This window comes from Lampetra fluviatilis, chromosome 59, assembly GCF_964198595.1.
Source record: "Lampetra fluviatilis chromosome 59, kcLamFluv1.1, whole genome shotgun sequence".
Taxonomy (NCBI): Eukaryota; Metazoa; Chordata; class Hyperoartia; order Petromyzontiformes; family Petromyzontidae; genus Lampetra; species Lampetra fluviatilis.
In genome coordinates, this window is record NC_136333.1 from 5,928,036 (window position 1) to 5,946,527 (window position 18,492).

Genomic DNA, 18,492 nt, shown 5'->3' on the forward strand with positions numbered 1-18,492 from the left:
GTTACACCAGCCCACAGGGGATTATTGTGTCCGTCCGTTCGTCGTGCAGGGAGCGGCTGGGTGGGGAGGGTCTGGGTGGGGAGGTTGGGGCTGGGGTGGGGTGGGGAGGGTGGGGAGGGGCTGGGTGGGGAGGGTCTGGGTGGGGAGGGGCTGGGTGGGGAGGATGGGGCTGGGGTGGGGGGGGGAGGGTGGGGAGGGGCTGGGTGGGGAGGGTGGGGCTGGGTGGGGGGTGGGAGGGGTGAGTGGGGCTGAGTGGTTGGTGGGAGGGGTGGGGCTGGGTGGGGAGGGGCTGGTCACCCCGTGGTGCCCTTATAAAACTCAACGTTTAACCTACTCACGCCGGCTTTTGCCCGCCCTCACAGTATTGGTCGCAAACGGGTTTTGATTCCTTACCCGTACCCGGCCGCACCAGGGTCGCAAACGGCTACCCGTACCCGGCCGGGTACGGGTAGCCGGGTATCGGGTAGGGTACGGGTATCGGGTACCCGGTTGCGACCTCTGACCAATTGTACCCTCCCTTCTAGCCCCCCCCCCCCACCGTTCCATTTCCTGACTACCATATTCAGATAAGCCTTCTTCCCTTAACTTGTATTTAAGATCTTGTCTCTTGGATTTTTCCTCACTTGATACAGTAAATTTAGCTGTGACGGTCCCACCTGAAGACGGAGACTTGTGTTGCCTCCGAAACGTCGTGATTTAATTGATTTATTTTCATTCATTGTTATTTTATTTCTATTATTATTAAAAAAATTACCTACGTGACTTTACCAAAAAATATTCTTAGGTTTTTTCGGTAAAGTCACGTAGGTAAAAAATTTAAATTAATAAAAGTAAAATAAAAAATAAAAAATCACGACGTTTCGGAGGCACATCTAGAATTTACCGAAAAAAACGAAGAGTATACTATCAGAGTAATGAGAGCTCGGGGTGAGCGTCCTCTGGTGGTCTAACACCGCTTTGAGACGAGGCTCTAAAGAAAGCTGTCTCTGGTGTGGACCAATCAGTTTCAAAGGCAATGCATTTATTATCAGAGTACGTGTTTTGTTTGCATTCTGACCACAAGCATTGTTGTTAACGCAAACGTGATTCCTTGTAAAATGTGTTTTTTTGTTGCCAAAAAAAGGGGAAAAAACCTCTTCTAAAATATTAACGCGTGTTTAGGATGCGTCGTGGCTGGGACGGGATAATGGTGATGGTGGTGGTGATGGTGGTGGTGATGATGGTGATGGTGGTGGTGATGATGGTGGTGGTGATGATGGTGGTGATGGTGGTGATGGTGGTGGTGATGGTGATGATGGTGTGATGATGGTGTGATGATGGTGTGGTGATGGTGGTGGTGATGGTGGTGATGGTGTGGTGATGGTCGTGTGATGACCGTGTGATGATGGTGTGGTGATGATGGTGGTGATGGTGGTGATGATGGTGTGGTGATGGTGGTGGTGATGGTGGTGATGGTGTGGTGATGGTCGTGTGATGACCGTGTGATGATGGTGTGGTGATGATGGTGGTGATGGTGGTGATGATGGTGTGGTGATGGTGGTGATGGTGTTGTGTTCGTGCTGTGTGGTCAGCGAGGGAGGGTAGCGGTGGGGAGGATGATGGAGACTCCCGGGGGCAGGGGGGGGGCTGGGAGAGGGGAGATGCGGTGGGGGGGAGGTGGAGGAGGAGGGGGAGATGCGGGGAGGAGGGGGAGGGGGTGGAGGGGGGGTGGGGGAGGCGGGGGAGGTGAGGGGAGAGGAGGGGGAGGGGGAGATGCGGGGAGGAGGGGGAAAGATGGGGAAGGGGAGGAGGGGGAGATGAGGGGGAGAGATGGGGAGAGAAGGGGGAGGAGGGGGAGTAGAGGAGGGGGAGTAGAGGAGGGGGAGTAGAGGAGGGGGAGTAGAGGAGGGGGAGTAGAGGAGGGGGAGTAGAGGAGGGGGAGGAGAGGAGGGGGAGGAGAGGAGGGGGAGGAGAGATGGGGAGAGAAGGGGGAGGAGAGGAGAGGGAGGAGAGGAGGGGAAGGTGGGGGTGGAGGGGGAGATGCGGGGAGGAGGGGGAGATGCGATGGGGTGGAGTGGGAGGAGGAGATGGAGGAGGGGAGGGGAGCAAGGGAGAGGGTTGGAGATGGACACGAGGGAGTGAGAGGGGACAGAGAGCGAGAGAGCTGTCAGATATTGCTCCCAACCTGCTCCCCCTCTCCCCAGCTCCCTCCCTCGGCTCCCTCTCCCAGCCCGGCAGCGAGGCTGTCCCATCGCTCCGAAGGAGACCAGAGGGACAGGATCGGCGAGAGGTGGTCTGGACCAGGAGGGAGGGAGGGGATGGGGATGGAGGGGATGGTGGTGATGATGATGTTGAGCAGCAGGCCAGGATGGCGTCATGGGGCGGTGACATCGGCAGCGAGACGATGATGGGAGCCGGCGACTCTCATCCTCCTCGATAGCGCCTCGACTCTCACGGGGTAATGGTGCTCGCAGTCTCTACCCACTGCTGCTGTGTGTGTGTGTCACGTGGTGGTGGTGATGACAGTCTCTACCCACTGCTGTGTGTGTGTGTCACGTGGTGACGGTGATGACAGTCTCTACCCACTGCTGTGTGTGTGTGTCACGTGGTGGTGATGATGACAGTCTCTACCCACTGCTGTGTGTGTGTGTCACGTGGTGACGGTGATGACAGTCTCTACCCACTGCTGTGTGTGTGTGTCACGTGGTGGTGATGATGACAGTCTCTACCCACTGCTGTGTGTGTGTGTCACGTGGTGGTGATGATGACAGTCTCTACCCACTGCTGTGTGTGTGTGTCACGTGGTGGTGATGATGACAGTCTCTACCCACTGCTGTGTGTGTGTGTCACGTGGTGGTGATGATGACAGTCTCTACCCACTGCTGTGTGTGTGTGTCACGTGGTGGTGATTATGACAGTCTCTACCCACTGCTGTGTGTGTGTGTCACGTGGTGGTGATGATGACAGTCTCTACCCACTGCTGTGTGTGTGTGTCACGTGGTGGTGGTGATGACAGTCTCTACCCACTGCTGTGTGTGTGTGTGTGTCACGTGGTGGTGGTGATGACAGTCTCTACCCACTGCTGCTGTGTGTGTGTGTCACGTGGTGATGGTGATGACAGTCTCTACCCACTGCTGTGTGTGTGTGTGTCACGTGGTGGTGGTGATGACAGTCTCTACCCACTGCTGCTGTGTGTGTGTGTGTCACGTGGTGGTGGTGATGACAGTCTCTACCCACTGCTGTGTGTGTGTGTGTCACGTGGTGGTGGTGATGACAGTCTCTACCCACTGCTGTGTGTGTGTGTGTCACGTGGTGGTGGTGATGACAGTCTCTACCCACTGCTGTGTGTGTGTGTGTCACGTGGTGGTGGTGATGACAGTCTCTACCCACTGCTGCTCTGTGTGTGTGTGTCACGTGGTGGCGGTGATGACAGTCTCTACCCACTGCTGCTGTGTGTGTGTGTGTCACGTGGTGGCGGTGATGACAGTCTCTACCCACTGCTGTGTGTGTGTGTGTCACGTGGTGATGGTGATGACAGTCTCTACCCACTGCTGTGTGTGTGTGTGTGTCACGTGGTGGTGGTGATGACAGTCTCTACCCACTGCTGTGTGTGTGTGTGTGTCACGTGGTGGCGGTGATGACAGTCTCTACCCACTGCTGTGTGTGTGTGTGTCACGTGGTGATGGTGATGACAGTCTCTACCCACTGCTGCTGTGTGTGTGTGTCACGTGGTGATGGTGATGACAGTCTCTACCCACTGCTGCTGTGTGTGTGTGTCACGTGGTGATGGTGATGACAGTCTCTACCCACTGCTGTGTGTGTGTGTGTCACGTGGTGGTGGTGATGACAGTCTCTACCCACTGCTGTGTGTGTGTGTGTCACGTGGTGATGGTGATGACAGTCTCTACCCACTGCTCTGTCTGTGTGTGTCACGTGGTGGCGGTGATGACAGTCTCTACCCACTGCTGCTGTGTGTGTGTGTGTCACGTGGTGGCGGTGATGACAGTCTCTACCCACTGCTGCTGTGTGTGTGTGTGTCACGTGGTGATGGTGATGACAGTCTCTACCCACTGCTGCTGTGTGTGTGTGTCACGTGGTGATGGTGATGACAGTCTCTACCCACTGCTGCTCTGTGTGTGTGTGTCACGTGGTGGCGGTGATGACAGTCTCTACCCACTGCTGCTGTGTGTGTGTGTCACGTGGTGATGGTGATGACAGTCTCTACCCACTGCTGCTCTGTGTGTGTGTGTCACGTGGTGGCGGTGATGACAGTCTCTACCCACTGCTGCTGTGTGTGTGTGTCACGTGGTGATGGTGATGACAGTCTCTACCCACTGCTGCTGTGTGTGTGTGTGTCACGTGGTGATGGTGATGACAGTCTCTACCCACTGCTGCTCTGTGTGTGTGTGTCACGTGGTGATGACAGTCTCTACCCACTGCTGCTGTGTGTGTGTGTCACGTGGTGACGGTGATGACAGTCTCTACCCACTGCTGCTGTGTGTGTGTGTCACGTGGTGGTGGTGATGACAGTCTCTACCCACTGCTGTGTGTGTGTGTGTCACGTGGTGACGGTGATGACAGTCTCTACCCACTGCTGCTGTGTGTGTGTGTCACGTGGTGATGGTGATGACAGTCTCTACCCACTGCTGCTGTGTGTGTGTGTGTGTCACGTGGTGATGGTGATGACAGTCTCTACCCACTGCTGCTGTGTGTGTGTGTCACGTGGTGATGGTGATGACAGTCTCTACCCACTGCTGCTGTGTGTGTGTGTGTGTCACGTGGTGATGGTGATGACAGTCTCTACCCACTGCTGTGTGTGTGTCACGTGGTGATGGTGATGACAGTCTCTACCCACTGCTGTGTGTGTGTGTGTGTGTCACGTGGTGATGGTGATGACAGTCTCTACCCACTGCTGTGTGTGTGTGTGTCACGTGGTGATGGTGATGACAGTCTCTACCCACTGCTGTGTGTGTGTCACGTGGTGATGGTGATGACAGTCTCTACCCACTGCTGTGTGTGTGTCACGTGGTGATGGTGATGACAGTCTCTACCCACTGCTGTGTGTGTGTGTGTCACGTGGTGATGGTGATGACAGTCTCTACCCACTGCTGTGTGTGTGTGTGTCACGTGGTGTCGTCACGTGGTGAATTAACGGCGGCAGCATCAGCAGAGGCAGATGCAGCATCGTCCCCCCGCGTTTCTATATTGGTGTCTTTCTTGCTTTCCTCCTCGAAAAACCATCCACTAGATCGTCAAAATGTAGCTGTCTGATGAGTTCTGACTCTATTGACATGAGTGACAATATTAGCCGAGACGTTTTTGGCAACACGCTACTCCGCAGCTCATTTTTATTTAAAATTCTGCCTCGGAGGGAAAGTGTGCACTCATCCCGGCAGTTTGTCACTGACAAAGTTAGAAACATGCCAAGTGCCACGAAAACATTGGGGGTACCATGACTAGCAGATTAAGTGCCTGCAACGTCTCAAGCAATTTCGTTGGGCACTTCTCACCCTCGGAGTCGGACGTGGAAGACTTGAGAATTGGATGAGTTCGTTGGCAAACTGTTAGGTTTTTTCGGTAAAGCCACGTAGGGAAAAGTAAATAAATAATAAAATATATATTAACTGTATTAATACAGTAAAGTTTCAAGTTCATTTATTAGGTGTAGCCCTGTGAGCCATTCGGCTCTTGAATCGGGTGCAACCGCAACAAACAAAAAACAAAAACATGAACAAGAAAACATCTTAAAGTGAATATGTGACTATGTGCAAACAGAAAATCCAAGAAAAGACAGCAAAATATTGCAGAAAAATCACCGTACACCAACGCTGTGTGCAAAAATCCCAGCGGGATGCAAGTCAAACAACAACAACCACAAGACAACTTAGATTAAGGCCATCAGTCTAACTCTGTACTCCAACAAACAAACATGGCCAAACCAAAAAACTTTTCGAAAATCACCAAAGTAAAGCCATAAAAGCAATGAAACAGTGCAGGTCATAGGAACTGTGCCCGAATTTTCCCAATAAACGACGTCAACAACATGTACCACCAAACTCTGCAGCCATAGCTGGCTGCATGAGTCACTCCACAACAGCAGCAGGAGCATCAGTCGGAGTGTCAACAAATTCAGCTGTGATGGTCCCACCTGATGACGGAGACTTGTGTTGCCTCCGAAACGTCGTGATTTTTATTTTATTTCTATTATTTTAATTATGTATTTTTACTTATTTATTTTTTTACCTACGTGATTTTTTATTTTATTTCTATTATTTTAATTATGCATTTTTACTTATTTATTTTTACCTACGTGATTTTACCGAAAAAAACTAAGAGTATGAATCCTTCTAATTTTGGAGCTTTCGTGACTGCAGGAATTATTCTTTGGTTCTTTCGGTTAAGTCACGTCTAAAGATAAAATAATAAATTAAATAATAGCATATTACGACGTTTCGATTGCAACACAAGCAATCATCATCAGGCATAAAAGAAATAGCAACAAAAATCTAACTAGAAAACTATAGACAGACATACAAGCAGACAGACATCACAAGGAAAGCTTCAAATCTAGAATTCGTTGGCAAAGTTCATGTCCAGCTCCGATGGATATGCAACGGAGAGTGCGTTTTACCTTTCCCACTATGACTTCACTGTTAGACACCTGGTCGGACATAAATCGAACTCCAAAGAAACTGCTCAAACGCTTGTAAGCGTCCAAGCGATGTTCCAGGCACGCCACTCGCTTTTCAATGACCACCTAAAATGTTTCTATTTTTAACTTCTCCCTCCCCTCAATCGTCACACCTGCCTGCGAGCTCTCATTTACAAATGTTTTGCGTTTCCTCTGAAGATCGTGACCTAGAGACACATGTCACATCTAAGGCTGCCCTTTCAAAAGCCCCCAAGCTGGTCTCGCTGTCCCACCACAACACCCCTCAACGGAGACAAAAGCTGCGTGGCTACAGAGATGTCAATGTCACTTCTCTGTAGGTGCATGCTTGCAGCGTGGAACCGGTCAAGTTTGACGTCCCGGATATGTGCCATGAACACCAGTATCTCTTTTCTCATTATCATCATTGCACACACCACAGAAGGCATCTCTAATGTGGGTGTCATTTCTCCACAGTGCCTTGGTTGATTTTGCCCGAGAACTTCACCGAGTACTGGACAGCGATTTTAATGTCGGTCTGACGTCTGTCTTCCGAAAGACTTTCCCCCATCTGTGTGTGTGGATGAAGAGCCAAAACGTGCACTGCAACATGTTAAACAATTCGTCAGCCTCTGGGCTACTGCCGTCTAAGGTGTTAACATCAACTACGTTGGAGCTTTCGTGACTGCAGGAATTACTCTTTGATTCATCTTCTTGGTTCTTTCGGTAAAGTCACGTAGAAGGGAAGTAATAAAATAATAAAAATAAAACATAATAAAATAAAATAATTCTCACGACGTTTCGGCTACAACGCAAGCAGCCGTCTTCACCTGAAGACGGCTGCTTGCGTTGTACACACCACCGACGTTTCGGCTACAACGCAAGCAGCCATCTTCAGGAGAATTATTTTATTTTATTATGTTTTATTTTTATTATTGTATTACTTCCCTTCTACGTGACTTTACCGAGAATTATTTTATTTTATTATGTTTTATTTTTATTATTTTATTACTTCCCTTCTACGTGACTTTACCGAAAGAACCAAGAAGATGAATCCCTGCAGTCACGAAAGCTTTAAATCGAAAAATACTCTTTGTTTTTTTCGGTAAAGTGACGTATAAAGAGAAAATGAAAAATTAAATACTAGCATACGACGTTTCGATTGCAACACAAGCAATCATCATCAGGTATAAATGAAATAGAAACACAAATCTATGTACGTCTCTCTCTCTCTCTATGTATCTCTACCCGTAAAAACAAAGTTTTTCACTATAAATCCTTTATATGCGTGGCGGCTAGAGTCCTCTCGTCCTCTGGCTTGAGATGGCTGCCACCTATGGGTCAGATGATTGCCTGCCACCATTAAGCAATTGGTAATTATATATAAAACATTTTCCCTAAAAAGTGTAAAGTTATGTAAAAAAAAATTGACGAAAATAAATTGTCACGCACAACGAGTCTGTGTGCAAAATGTCAGCTCGATTGGATCACGGGAAGTGGGTTAAAAAACGACCGAAAGATTTGCACGGTCGTAAGCGCGCAAGCAAGCAAGCAAGTGAACTTAATATAAAGGATTTAAAAATACCTCGTTAGAGTTGTCGACAACTTGCATGTCAACCTTAGCATTATCCACTTCCATGAATCTATAAACAGACGGTCTATGGAACAAATGAATGGGGTTTTCCTTAATCTTTAAGTATGGATTGGGTGTCATATATATGCGTTAGTGTATGAAAAATTATAGCTTTTGGCAAATTTTTTAATGTTTTACAAAACGGCGGTGTATTTTTAAATCCTTTATATTAAGTTCACTTGCTTGCTTGCTTGCGCGCTTACGACCGTGCAAATCTTTTGGTCGTTTTTTAACCCACTTCCCGTGATCCAATCGAGCTGACATTTTGCACACAGACTCGTTGTGCGTGACAATTTATTTTCGTGAAAAATATTTTCCAAAATTTTCCACTTTTTAGGAAAAAAAATGTTTCACTAACACAATCATATATTTTTCCTAAACACGGAAAATTATTCTGGATGTGTGTCAACACACTCAAACAAAACTCTTACTCAAGAAAAACATAAATGAATAATACAATTAAACCGATGCCACGCATATAAAGGATTTATAGTGAAAAACTTTGTTTTTACGGGTTGATTTTTTGATAATTGATTTGTCAACCGCTAACTAAGCTCTCAACAAACGACGAGCCCTCGGTTTCACTAGCCGGCTTGTTAGTGCGGCTAATTTAGTTGTAAGGGCAGCTATCTAACTAATTTCTGTTAACAAGCTGAATCACGTGGGCAGCTATATAACTTATTTCTCTTCTTGGTTCTTTCGGTAAAGTCACGTAGAAGGGAAATAATAAAATGATAAAAATAAAGCATAATAAAATAATTCTCACGACGTTTCGGCTTGGAGCCTGGGGTTGTCATTCAGACTCTGTCTTCTCGACAGACCTGATCTTCACCTGAGGACGGCTGCTTGCATTGTGGCCGAAACGTCGTGAGAAATGTATTTTATTATGTTTTATTTTTATTACTTTATTACTTCCCTTCTACGTGACTTTACCGAAAGAACCAAGAAGATGAATCCCTGCAGTCACGAAAGCTTTAAATCGAAATTTAAGGGATAGCTCGTTATGGTAAGTCAAATAACGAATGGCTTACCACAATATGACGCCCTTCAAACTGTCCTGTTTTGCAGAATGAACCGACTTGTTGGTGAATATTGTATCACGCGCGGCCTGAGGCTTGGAGGCCCCCTGGCAGTCCGAGGCCCCTGGGCAATGGGGCCTCACTGGCACGGTCCATAATCCAGCCTTGGGCAGCAGCAGCAGATGCAGCAGAGGCAGCAGCAACAGTAACAGAGGCAGCAGCAGAGGCGGCGGCAGCAGCAGCAGCAGCAGGAGCAGCAGCAGCAGCAGGAGCAGCAGCAGCAGCAGGAGCAGCAGCAGCAGCAGGAGCAGCAGGAGCAGCAGCAGCAGCAGGAGCAGCAGCAGCAGCAGAGGCAGCGGCAGCAGCAGCAACAGCAGCAGTAGCAGTAGCAGAGGCAGCAGCAGCAGAGGCAGCGGCAGCAGCAGCAGCAGTAGCAGAGGCAGCGGCAGCAGCAGCAGAGGCAGCGGCAGCAGCAGCAGAGGCAGCAGCAGCAGCAGCAACAGCAGCAGTAGCAGCAGAGGCAGCAGCAGCAGAGGCAGCGGCAGCAGCAGCAGCAGTAGCAGAGGCAGCGGTAGCAGCAGCAGAGGCAGCGGCAGCAGCAGCAACAGCAGCAGTAGCAGCAGAGGCAGCAGCAGCAGCAGAGGCAGCAGCAGCAAAGGCAGCATCAGTAGTAGCAGTAGTAGCAGCAGTAGCAGCAGCAGAGGCAGCAGCAGTAGCAGAGGCAGCAGCAGCAACAGCAGCAGCAGCAGCAGCAGAGACAGCAGCAGCAGTAGCAGAGGCAGCAGCAGCAAAGGCAGCATCAGTAGTAGCAGCAGTAGCAGCAGCAGCAGCAGCAGCAGGCAGCAGCAGCAACAGCAGCAGCAGCAGCAGCAGCAGAGACAGCAGCAGCAGTAGCAGAGGCAGCAGCAGCAAAGGCAGCATCAGTAGTAGCAGCAGTAGCAGCAGCAGACGCAGCAGCAGCAGAGGCAGCGGCAGCAGCAACAGATGCATCATCACCAGGTGCTGTGCTTCGGTGGGGCAGGGAAAGGAGCGTTCTAAGTTTAACGATTCGAGAGGTTTTTAAAGTTGTGGTTGTTGTTGTTGTTTTTGCTCGCATCGGTAATGCAATATTCATTAGTTTGGATTGTGAGTGCGCGTGTGTGTGTGTCTGTCTGTCTGTGTGTGGTATAGCGGTTAGCGCTGCGCTACGAACCTGGCGATTATCCGAATCGGTCCTGGGCCTCCCCTAGGTCGACTCGACCTCAAATGAGTACCTGGTGCGGCGCGTTAAAGACGTCGCCACTGGCGTGGTTCTGTCCACCCACCCCCCCCTCGTGTGCCGTGCCGGCCTTCATAGCTGCTGCTCGCTAACAGCACTTGCCCCAACAGTCTGTTACAGGCTACACGGGGGATCTTTGTCTATACTGTGTAGCATTAGTAATAAGCGCCGTGGTGATGCCGCCGAATGCATTATTGAAAGGGTGCACTTTGTGCCTTAAGTGTCCTTCTCTGGCCGGCTGCGTAAGACGGGGAAAGGGTCGGGAGGGTCAGTTGTGGAGAGGTGAAGGTTTAGAGTGGGTGGGTGGGTGGGGAGGAGGGAGGGGGGTCCACATGGAATGCATTGAGAGTTTAGGAGAGGTCAGTTATCCTTCCCCCGCCAAGTTGGCTACGTACGGTGCGAAAGAAGTTCAACATACGCGACACACAGAGATGCCATTTCGCGGACTCTTATCTACTGACGAGGCCTGCTGCTGTATGTTTGGAGTTTGCGTGTCTCTCTCTTTCATCATCATCATCACCACGGTGGCTAGGAGATGTTAACTACCTCGCCTGGTGTACAGGAGGTCGTGGGTTCGATCCAGACCCTGACGCCTGCTGTATATTTGGAGTTTGCGTGTCTCTCTCTCTCTCATCATCATCATCACGGTGGCTAGATGTTAACTACCTCGCCTGGTATGCAGGAGGTCGTGGATTCGATCCCGACCCTGACGCCTGCTGCTGTATATTTGGAGTTTGCGTGTCTCTCTCTCTCATCATCATCACGGTGGCTCGGAGATGTTAACTACCTCGCCTGGTATGCAGGAGGTCTTGGGTTCTATCCCGACCCTGACGCCTGCTGTATATTTAGAGTTTGCGTGTCTCTCTCTCTCATCACCATCACGGTGGCTATGAGATGTTAACTACCTCGCCTGGTGTGCAGGAGGTCGTGGGTTCGATCCCGACCCTGACGCCTGCTGCTGTATGTTTGTAGTTTGCGTGTCTCTCCCCGTGGTCGCGTAGATTTTTCTCCGGACACACCTCCGTTTCCCCCCTCCCCCACATTTTAGCATCAACGTCACAAGTTTTAGAGTATTTTGCTAACTGCTGTGCATTTCCACGTCCTCTGGTCTAACACTGTTGAGACTCGGCTCTAAAGAAAGCTGTGGACCAATCAGTTTAAAAGACAAATACATATCTTATAATAAGAGCGTGATTTTTTGTTTGCATGCTTACCGCAAGGATGTGTGGTTAATGCAAACATAATTCCTTGCAAGAAGGTTTCAGTTTGGTTTTTTAACATCTTAACACAGTTTCGATTTAAAGCTTTCGTGACTGCAGGGATTCATCTTCTTGGTTCTTTCGGTAAAGTCATCACGTTGAAGGGAAGTAATAAAACAATAAAAATAAAACATAATAAAATAATTCTCACGACGTTTCCGCCACAACGCAAGCAGCCGTCCTCAGGTGGAGAACAGGTCCGTCAAGTCGACAGAGTCTGAATGGCACACCCCAGGCTTGGAGCGACTATTTATGCTGGGATGGAGGAGCGAAGAGCGTCTTGACAAAATGATTTTATTATGTTTTATTTTTTATTATTTTACTATTATTTTATTACTTCCCTTCTACGTGACTTTACCGAAAGAACCAAGAAGATCTTAACACAGCTGTTTTATTACCAGAAAAAGATTCTTACGTAATAATAATAATAACAACAACCACTCTCCTCGGCATGAATCTCATCACGATCCAAACACTCGGCGCCTCCACTCCCCGTGATTGCCTTCGGTCCCTTGGACAGACCCGCGGAACGCGAAACAGCAGAAGCCGGCAAGGAGCAAGGAACGGATTTGGTACCACGCGGCTTTAAAGAACGGCACAGGGCGGGGGAGCCTTGCGGGGAGTTGCGGCACAGCGAACCCCCCCCCCCAGCCCCCCACCCCGGTCCACCCGAGTTCAATTCCGGGACGTGGCTAGCAGCACTAGCGGGGGGCTAACCGCTGCACCACCGCTCCTGTCCCCGGCCTCGTTACGGGAAGTCCGGGGCGTGCCGGGAATGTCTTCATCCAACGCGACGTCGTGCGACACGAAATGTTCATCAGCCGTCGTGAAGGGGGCCGAGTGAAAATTTGAAACTCCCCCGCCCACCTCCTACGCATTCCACAAGTAGTGACTAATCCCATATCTGCATTTCCCATATGCTAAATTCCTCTTGATATGCAAATTCCTTTGTCAAGGCGCCCTTCCCCCTCCAACCCAGCTTAAATATACGCTCCAAGCCTGGTGGTGTTTCATTCAGACGCTGTCTTCCCGACAGACCTGTTCTTCACCTGAGGACGGCTGCTTGCGTTGTGGCCGAAACGTCGTGAGAATTATTTTAGTATGTTTTTTTTTATTTCTCTTCTACGTGACTTTACCGAAAGAACCGATAAGATGAATCCCTGCAGTCACGAAAGCTTTAAATCAAGATAGAGACAGCCTTATTCTTGGTTCTTTCGGTAAAGTAACGTAGAAGGGAAATAATAAAATAATAAAAATAAAACATAATAAAATACAATTCTCACGACCTTTCGGCCACAACGCAAGCAGCCGTCCTCAGGTGAAGAACAGGGCTGTCGGAAAGACATTCAGACGCTGTCTTTCCGCCAGACCTGTTCTTCACCTGAGGACGGCTGCTTGCGTTGTGGCCGAAACGTCGTGAGAATTGTATTTTATTATGTTTTATTTTTATTATTTTATTATTTCCCCTCTACGTGACTTTACCGAAAGAACCAAGAAGATGGGGCCGAGTGTGTTTTGTTGATGTGTCATCAGCTCCACGATGGGTAACCGTCAGAGACCACGGGTTTATAATTCAGCTCACGTGAGGACACTTTGCCTCTCTCTCTCTCTGTGCTGTGAAGAAGGCCCCATTGCCTGAAACGTCGCCCGTTCTATATATATATACTTTCATACCTCACCGCGCGCTTTCAGATGCGCTTCTGCGGCCGTCTGGAACGCTCTCCTGCCCGATTTTAGGAATCCGATTAGCGCGGTCGGCTACGTACGAGGCGCGCGCGAAAGAAGTTCAACACAGACGCGTTCGGCACGTGCACGAGTGGACATAGCTCTCCGTGACTGCGAGGATTCATACTCTTGTGTTTTATCGGTAAAGTCACGGAGGTAAAAAATACAATTAAAATTTATAAAATAATATAGAAAAAATAATCGTGATTTATTATTTTATTTTGTCTCTATTATGTACTTTTATTATTTTAATTTAATTTTTTTTACCTACGTGACTTTACCGAAACATAATAGAGATAAAATAAAATAATCGTGATTTATTATTTTATTTTGTCTCTATTATTACTTTTATTAGTTTCATTTTTATTTTTTACCTACGTGACTTTACCGAAAAAACATAAGAGTATTGTTCTCCGTGGCGGGGGGGGGATTGGCACGGCGCAGTAGTAGCAGCAGCAGTAGCAGCAGCATCAATAGCAGCGGCAGCAGTAGCAGCAGTAGCAGCAGCATCAATAGCAGCGGCAGCAGTAGCAGCAGCAGTAGCAGCAGTTGCAATAGCAGCAGCAGTAGCAACAGCAACAACAGCAGCAGCAGTAGCAGCAGCATCAATAGCAGCAGCAGCAGTAGCAGCAATAGCAGCAGCAGGAGCAGCAGCATCAATAGCAGCGGCAGCAGTAGCAGCAGCAGCAGTAGCAGCAGCAGTAGCAGCAGCAGCAGTTGCAATAGCAGCAGCAGTAGCAACAGCAACAACAGCAGCAGCAGTAGCAGCAGCATCAATAGCAGCAGAAGTAGCAGCAGCATCAATAACAGCGGCAGCAGTAGCAGCAGCAGTAGCAGCAGCAGCAGTAGCAGCAGCAGCAGTTGCAATAGCAGCAGCAGTAGCAACAGCAACAACAGCAGCAGCAGTAGCGGCAGCAGCTGCATGTGCGTTCGTCATGACAACCCGTATACGATTAGAGCCTCAAGTGTGCTACCGAGATGGGGGGGAGGGGGGGGGCTATATGGTACCTCGGGCCCTGGGGGGTAAGGAGCAGAGCCCTTCAATTGCTGTGACTGCATCGGCTTATGGCCGTCCATAAATGACGTCACGCACCTGGAGGGGGGGGGGGGGTTGAGAAATGTGACGTCACATCAAAACGCGCAACTTTAAATAAATATAGACAACACGTTCTACTTGATTAAATAGACTTTGTAATAAATGTTTTCTTCTACAACATCAGAGTGCAGCGCCACATTGAATACGCACTACTAAGACAATAGTTTAAAGCAATTTGAAGCATTTTTTTATATTTTGGGGGGGGGGGGGAGGGCAGAGCTTTGTGACGTCATATTTGAGAGAGGGGGGGAGGTCTGACTTTTTGTGACGCCGTGTGACGAGGGGGGGGGGGTCAAAAATCGTTCAGAATCGCGTGACGTCATTTATGGACGGCCCCCTGGTTTAAAAAAAAAAAAACCAAAAAATTTGCAATCGGATATTGGAAATGAAGAGTCTCGCGGGGGAGAGGGGGGGGAGGGGGGGGAGTTGATTTTGTATTGATCGATAAGTTGGGACTCGGTTTGCAAGAGGGACGCTGCCGCTTGGAAATTCGAACGACAACAAAACAAATATTCATCTTCTTGTTGGTGTGGGTTGCCGAACCCCTGACCATGTGAGTCAAGTTCACCATGGAAGTCCAGTTTACCATGGGAGTCGAGATCACCATGGGAGTCTAATTTACCATCGAAGTCCAGTTTACCATCGAAGTCCAGTTTCTATGCGAGTCCAGTTCACCATGGAAGTCCAGTTCACCATGGAAGTTCAGTTCACCATGGAAGTCCAGTTCACCATGGAAGTCCAGTTTACCATGGAAGTCCAGTTCACCATGGGAGTACAGTTCACCATGGGAGTCCAGTTTACCATGGAAGTCCAGTTCACCGTGGAAGTCCAGTTCACCGTGGAAGTCCAGTTCACCATGGGAGTCAGTTCACCATGGGAGTCCAGTTTACCATGGAAGTCCAGTTCACCGTGGAAGTCCAGTTCACCATGGAAGTTCAGTTCACCATGGGAGTGCAATTTACCATGGAAGTCCAGTTCACCATGGAAGTTCTGTTCACCATGGAAGTTCAGTTCACCATGGGAGTCCAGTTTCCATGCGAGTCCAGTTCACCATGGAAGTCCAGTTTACCATGGAAGTCCATCGTCTACTGGGGGGGGTGGGTGGGGGGGTGGGGGATGATGATCGGTGCATGTGGTCTCGACTGACCCACCACCCCCCCACCACCCCCCCCACTACCCCCCCCCCACCACCCCCCCACCACCCCCCCCCACCACCCCCCCCACCACCCCCCCCACTACCCCCCCCACCACCCCCCCCACCACCCCCCCCCACTACCCCCCCCACCACCCGCCCCCCACCACCCCCCCCCACCCCCCCCCACCTTTACCGTCTCTGGTAGGGGCCCCCCAAGTCACTGCAGGTCGCTGATGACGCGTCGGAGACCTCAACATGGCTGACTTGCCCAGATGCAAGGTAAAAACACACACACACACAGTGTATACACACACACACAGTGTACACACATGGTGTACACACACACACAGTGTGTCATCTTCATCATCATCGTCGTCATCTTCATCCGTCATCGTCATTATCATCGTCATCATCCAACATCGTCATCATCATCGTCATCATCCTCATCATCTGTCATCATCATCAACATCGTCATCATCATCGTCATCATCATCGTCGTCATCATCGTCGTCATCATCATCGTCATCATCGTCATCATCATCATCATCATCGTCATCATCGTCATCATCATCATCGTCATCATCGTCATCATCATCGTCATCATCATCGTCATCGTCATCGTCATCGTCATCAACATCGTCATCATCATCGTCATCATCATCATCGTCATCATCATCATCGTCATCATCATCATCGTCATCATCATCATCGTCGTCATCATCGTCGTCATCATCCTCATCATCTGTCATCATCATCATCGTCATCATCATCGTCGTCATCATCGTCGTCATCATCATCCTTATCATCATCCTTATCATCGTCATCTTCGTCGTCATCGTCGTCATCTTCGTCGTCATTATCGTCATCTTCGTCGAGTTGCACCTCGCCTGACACGAGCGCTCTGGTGACGTCCCCGCCACTTTGTGCTGAACGGACGTTGTTGTCACGACGATCACACACCGTGTAACACAACTCTTCTCCCTGGGTAGTAAGTGTTCATCTTTTTTCATTGCTCATGCCTTACAAGTCTAACTAATGCCTCGTATTATTCCCCACAAACTCTTTGGTTTTTTCGGTAAAGTCACGCCAAGTTGTCCCCACCTGAAGAAGGACGCTTGTTTTGCCCCCGAAACGTCGTGATTTAGTTTATTTTAATTTTTCACCCACGTGGCTTTACCGAAAAAAACAAAGAGTATGAATCCTTGCAGTCACGAAAACTTCAAATCCAGAATTCCCCACAAACTTTGCTTTTGTGACAAGGACTTTAGGTGAAGCAATTGACACAAATGCACACCGCGTTTTCTCACTGACAATAGCCACATTTCAAAATATCACTGTCCTGGTCACAAAAGCAAAGTTTGTGGGGAATAAGACCCATCTTCTTGGTTCTTACGGCAAAGTCACGTAGAATGGAAATAATAAAAGAATAAAAATAAAACATAATAAAATACAATTCTCACGACGTTTCGGCCACAACGCAATCAGCCGTCCTCAGGTGAAGAACAGAAAGACAAATCGAAAAATAATAGCCATGTTCTGTACTTTTGAGGCATAAAAGCAATTAGGAAATAACACTTACTACTACCCAGGATCAAAATATGTTTTTGTTAAAGTGTCATCATTATCAGCAGCTGCCATGATCTATCCGCTGCTAGATGAAGCCCTCGGCTAAGGGAGGTGAGGGAGGGGGGCGGTGGGCTGGGTGGATATTTGACCATACTTCACCACGCTGGTCAGGGCAGGTCAGCGTGAGCCGCGGCTGGGAGTCGAACTCGGGTGTCTGGCCGTTGTGCCCACCACCTCACGGCTCCAAGCAACTACAAGCAGGAGCATGATAGATAAATAAATAAAATGTTTAAAAAAATGTTGACTTTAAACTTTGGTGACTGCATGAATTCACATTCTTGGTTCTTTCGGTAAAGTCACGTAGAAAGAAAAAAAAATGAAATAAATTTTAATTAAAAATAATAAATTGAAAATAATTAAAGCAAAAAAAACCCACGACGTTTCGATCGCAACACAAGCGCTCCTCGTTTTCCGTCTACGTGACTTTACCGAAAGAACAAAGAAAATTAAAAACATATTTTTCGTTTAATATATACATGAGATTAAAAAAATAGCAATTATGAATCATAGGTTACGACGTTTGTATTATGCCGATGATGATTAAGAGGAAGCGTAGACGACTCACGAAGCATGCTGGATTCTTTGTTCCGATCGTATATTAGCCGAGGATCAATAATGCACCGGGCAACGCACCCACGCGCACACAGGCAAAGGTCCCCCGTATAGCCTCCGCAGACCGTGGGGGCAAGTGCTGTGAGCGTGCAGCAGGGGGGGGGGGAGCAACACGACGCCCGGCCGCCTTTGTCTCCCTCGTGGCGATGTTTACAAACGGCACTAAATGTTATTGTGAATCATAGCACGGCTGGCTATGCACATACCGGGCACTGTGCTCATTTGAGGCCGAGTCGACCTAGGGGATGACCAGGACACACGTGTGTATGTGTGTACAACAACAAAGACAAATATCCCCGTATAGCCTGTAACAGACTGTAGGGGCAAGTGCTGTTAGCGAGCACCTATGAAGGCCGGCACGGCACACGAGGGGGTGGGTGGTGTATGTGTGTGTACACACACAAACACGCGTATATTTAGGATGGAAGTCCAAATTTGAGAGGGGTAGTGGTTAGCGCTCTGCGCTACGACCCTGGCGACACGAGTTCGATTCCCGCTCAC

The 18,492-nt window shown here is 49.0% G+C and overlaps 1 protein-coding gene and 1 long non-coding RNA gene across 2 annotated transcripts in view; one reads left to right on the plus strand and one right to left on the minus strand.

Moving 5' to 3' along the window:
• LOC144950707 (uncharacterized) overlaps positions 1 to 18,492 on the minus strand; it is a 306,816-nt gene that overhangs the window by 126,606 nt on the left and 161,718 nt on the right. The gene's annotated exons all lie outside the window — the stretch shown is intronic.
• Positions 2,057 to 18,492, plus strand: part of LOC144950844 (ras-related protein Rab-27A-like) — a 49,446-nt gene continuing 33,010 nt past the window's right edge. Inside the window, exons 1-2 of the mRNA XM_078880968.1 lie at positions 2,057 to 2,437; positions 15,959 to 16,032. Coding sequence (XP_078737094.1) covers positions 16,009 to 16,032 — 24 coding nt within the window. The 5' untranslated portion in view covers positions 2,057 to 2,437; positions 15,959 to 16,008. The remainder of the gene's footprint in view (positions 2,438 to 15,958; positions 16,033 to 18,492) is intronic.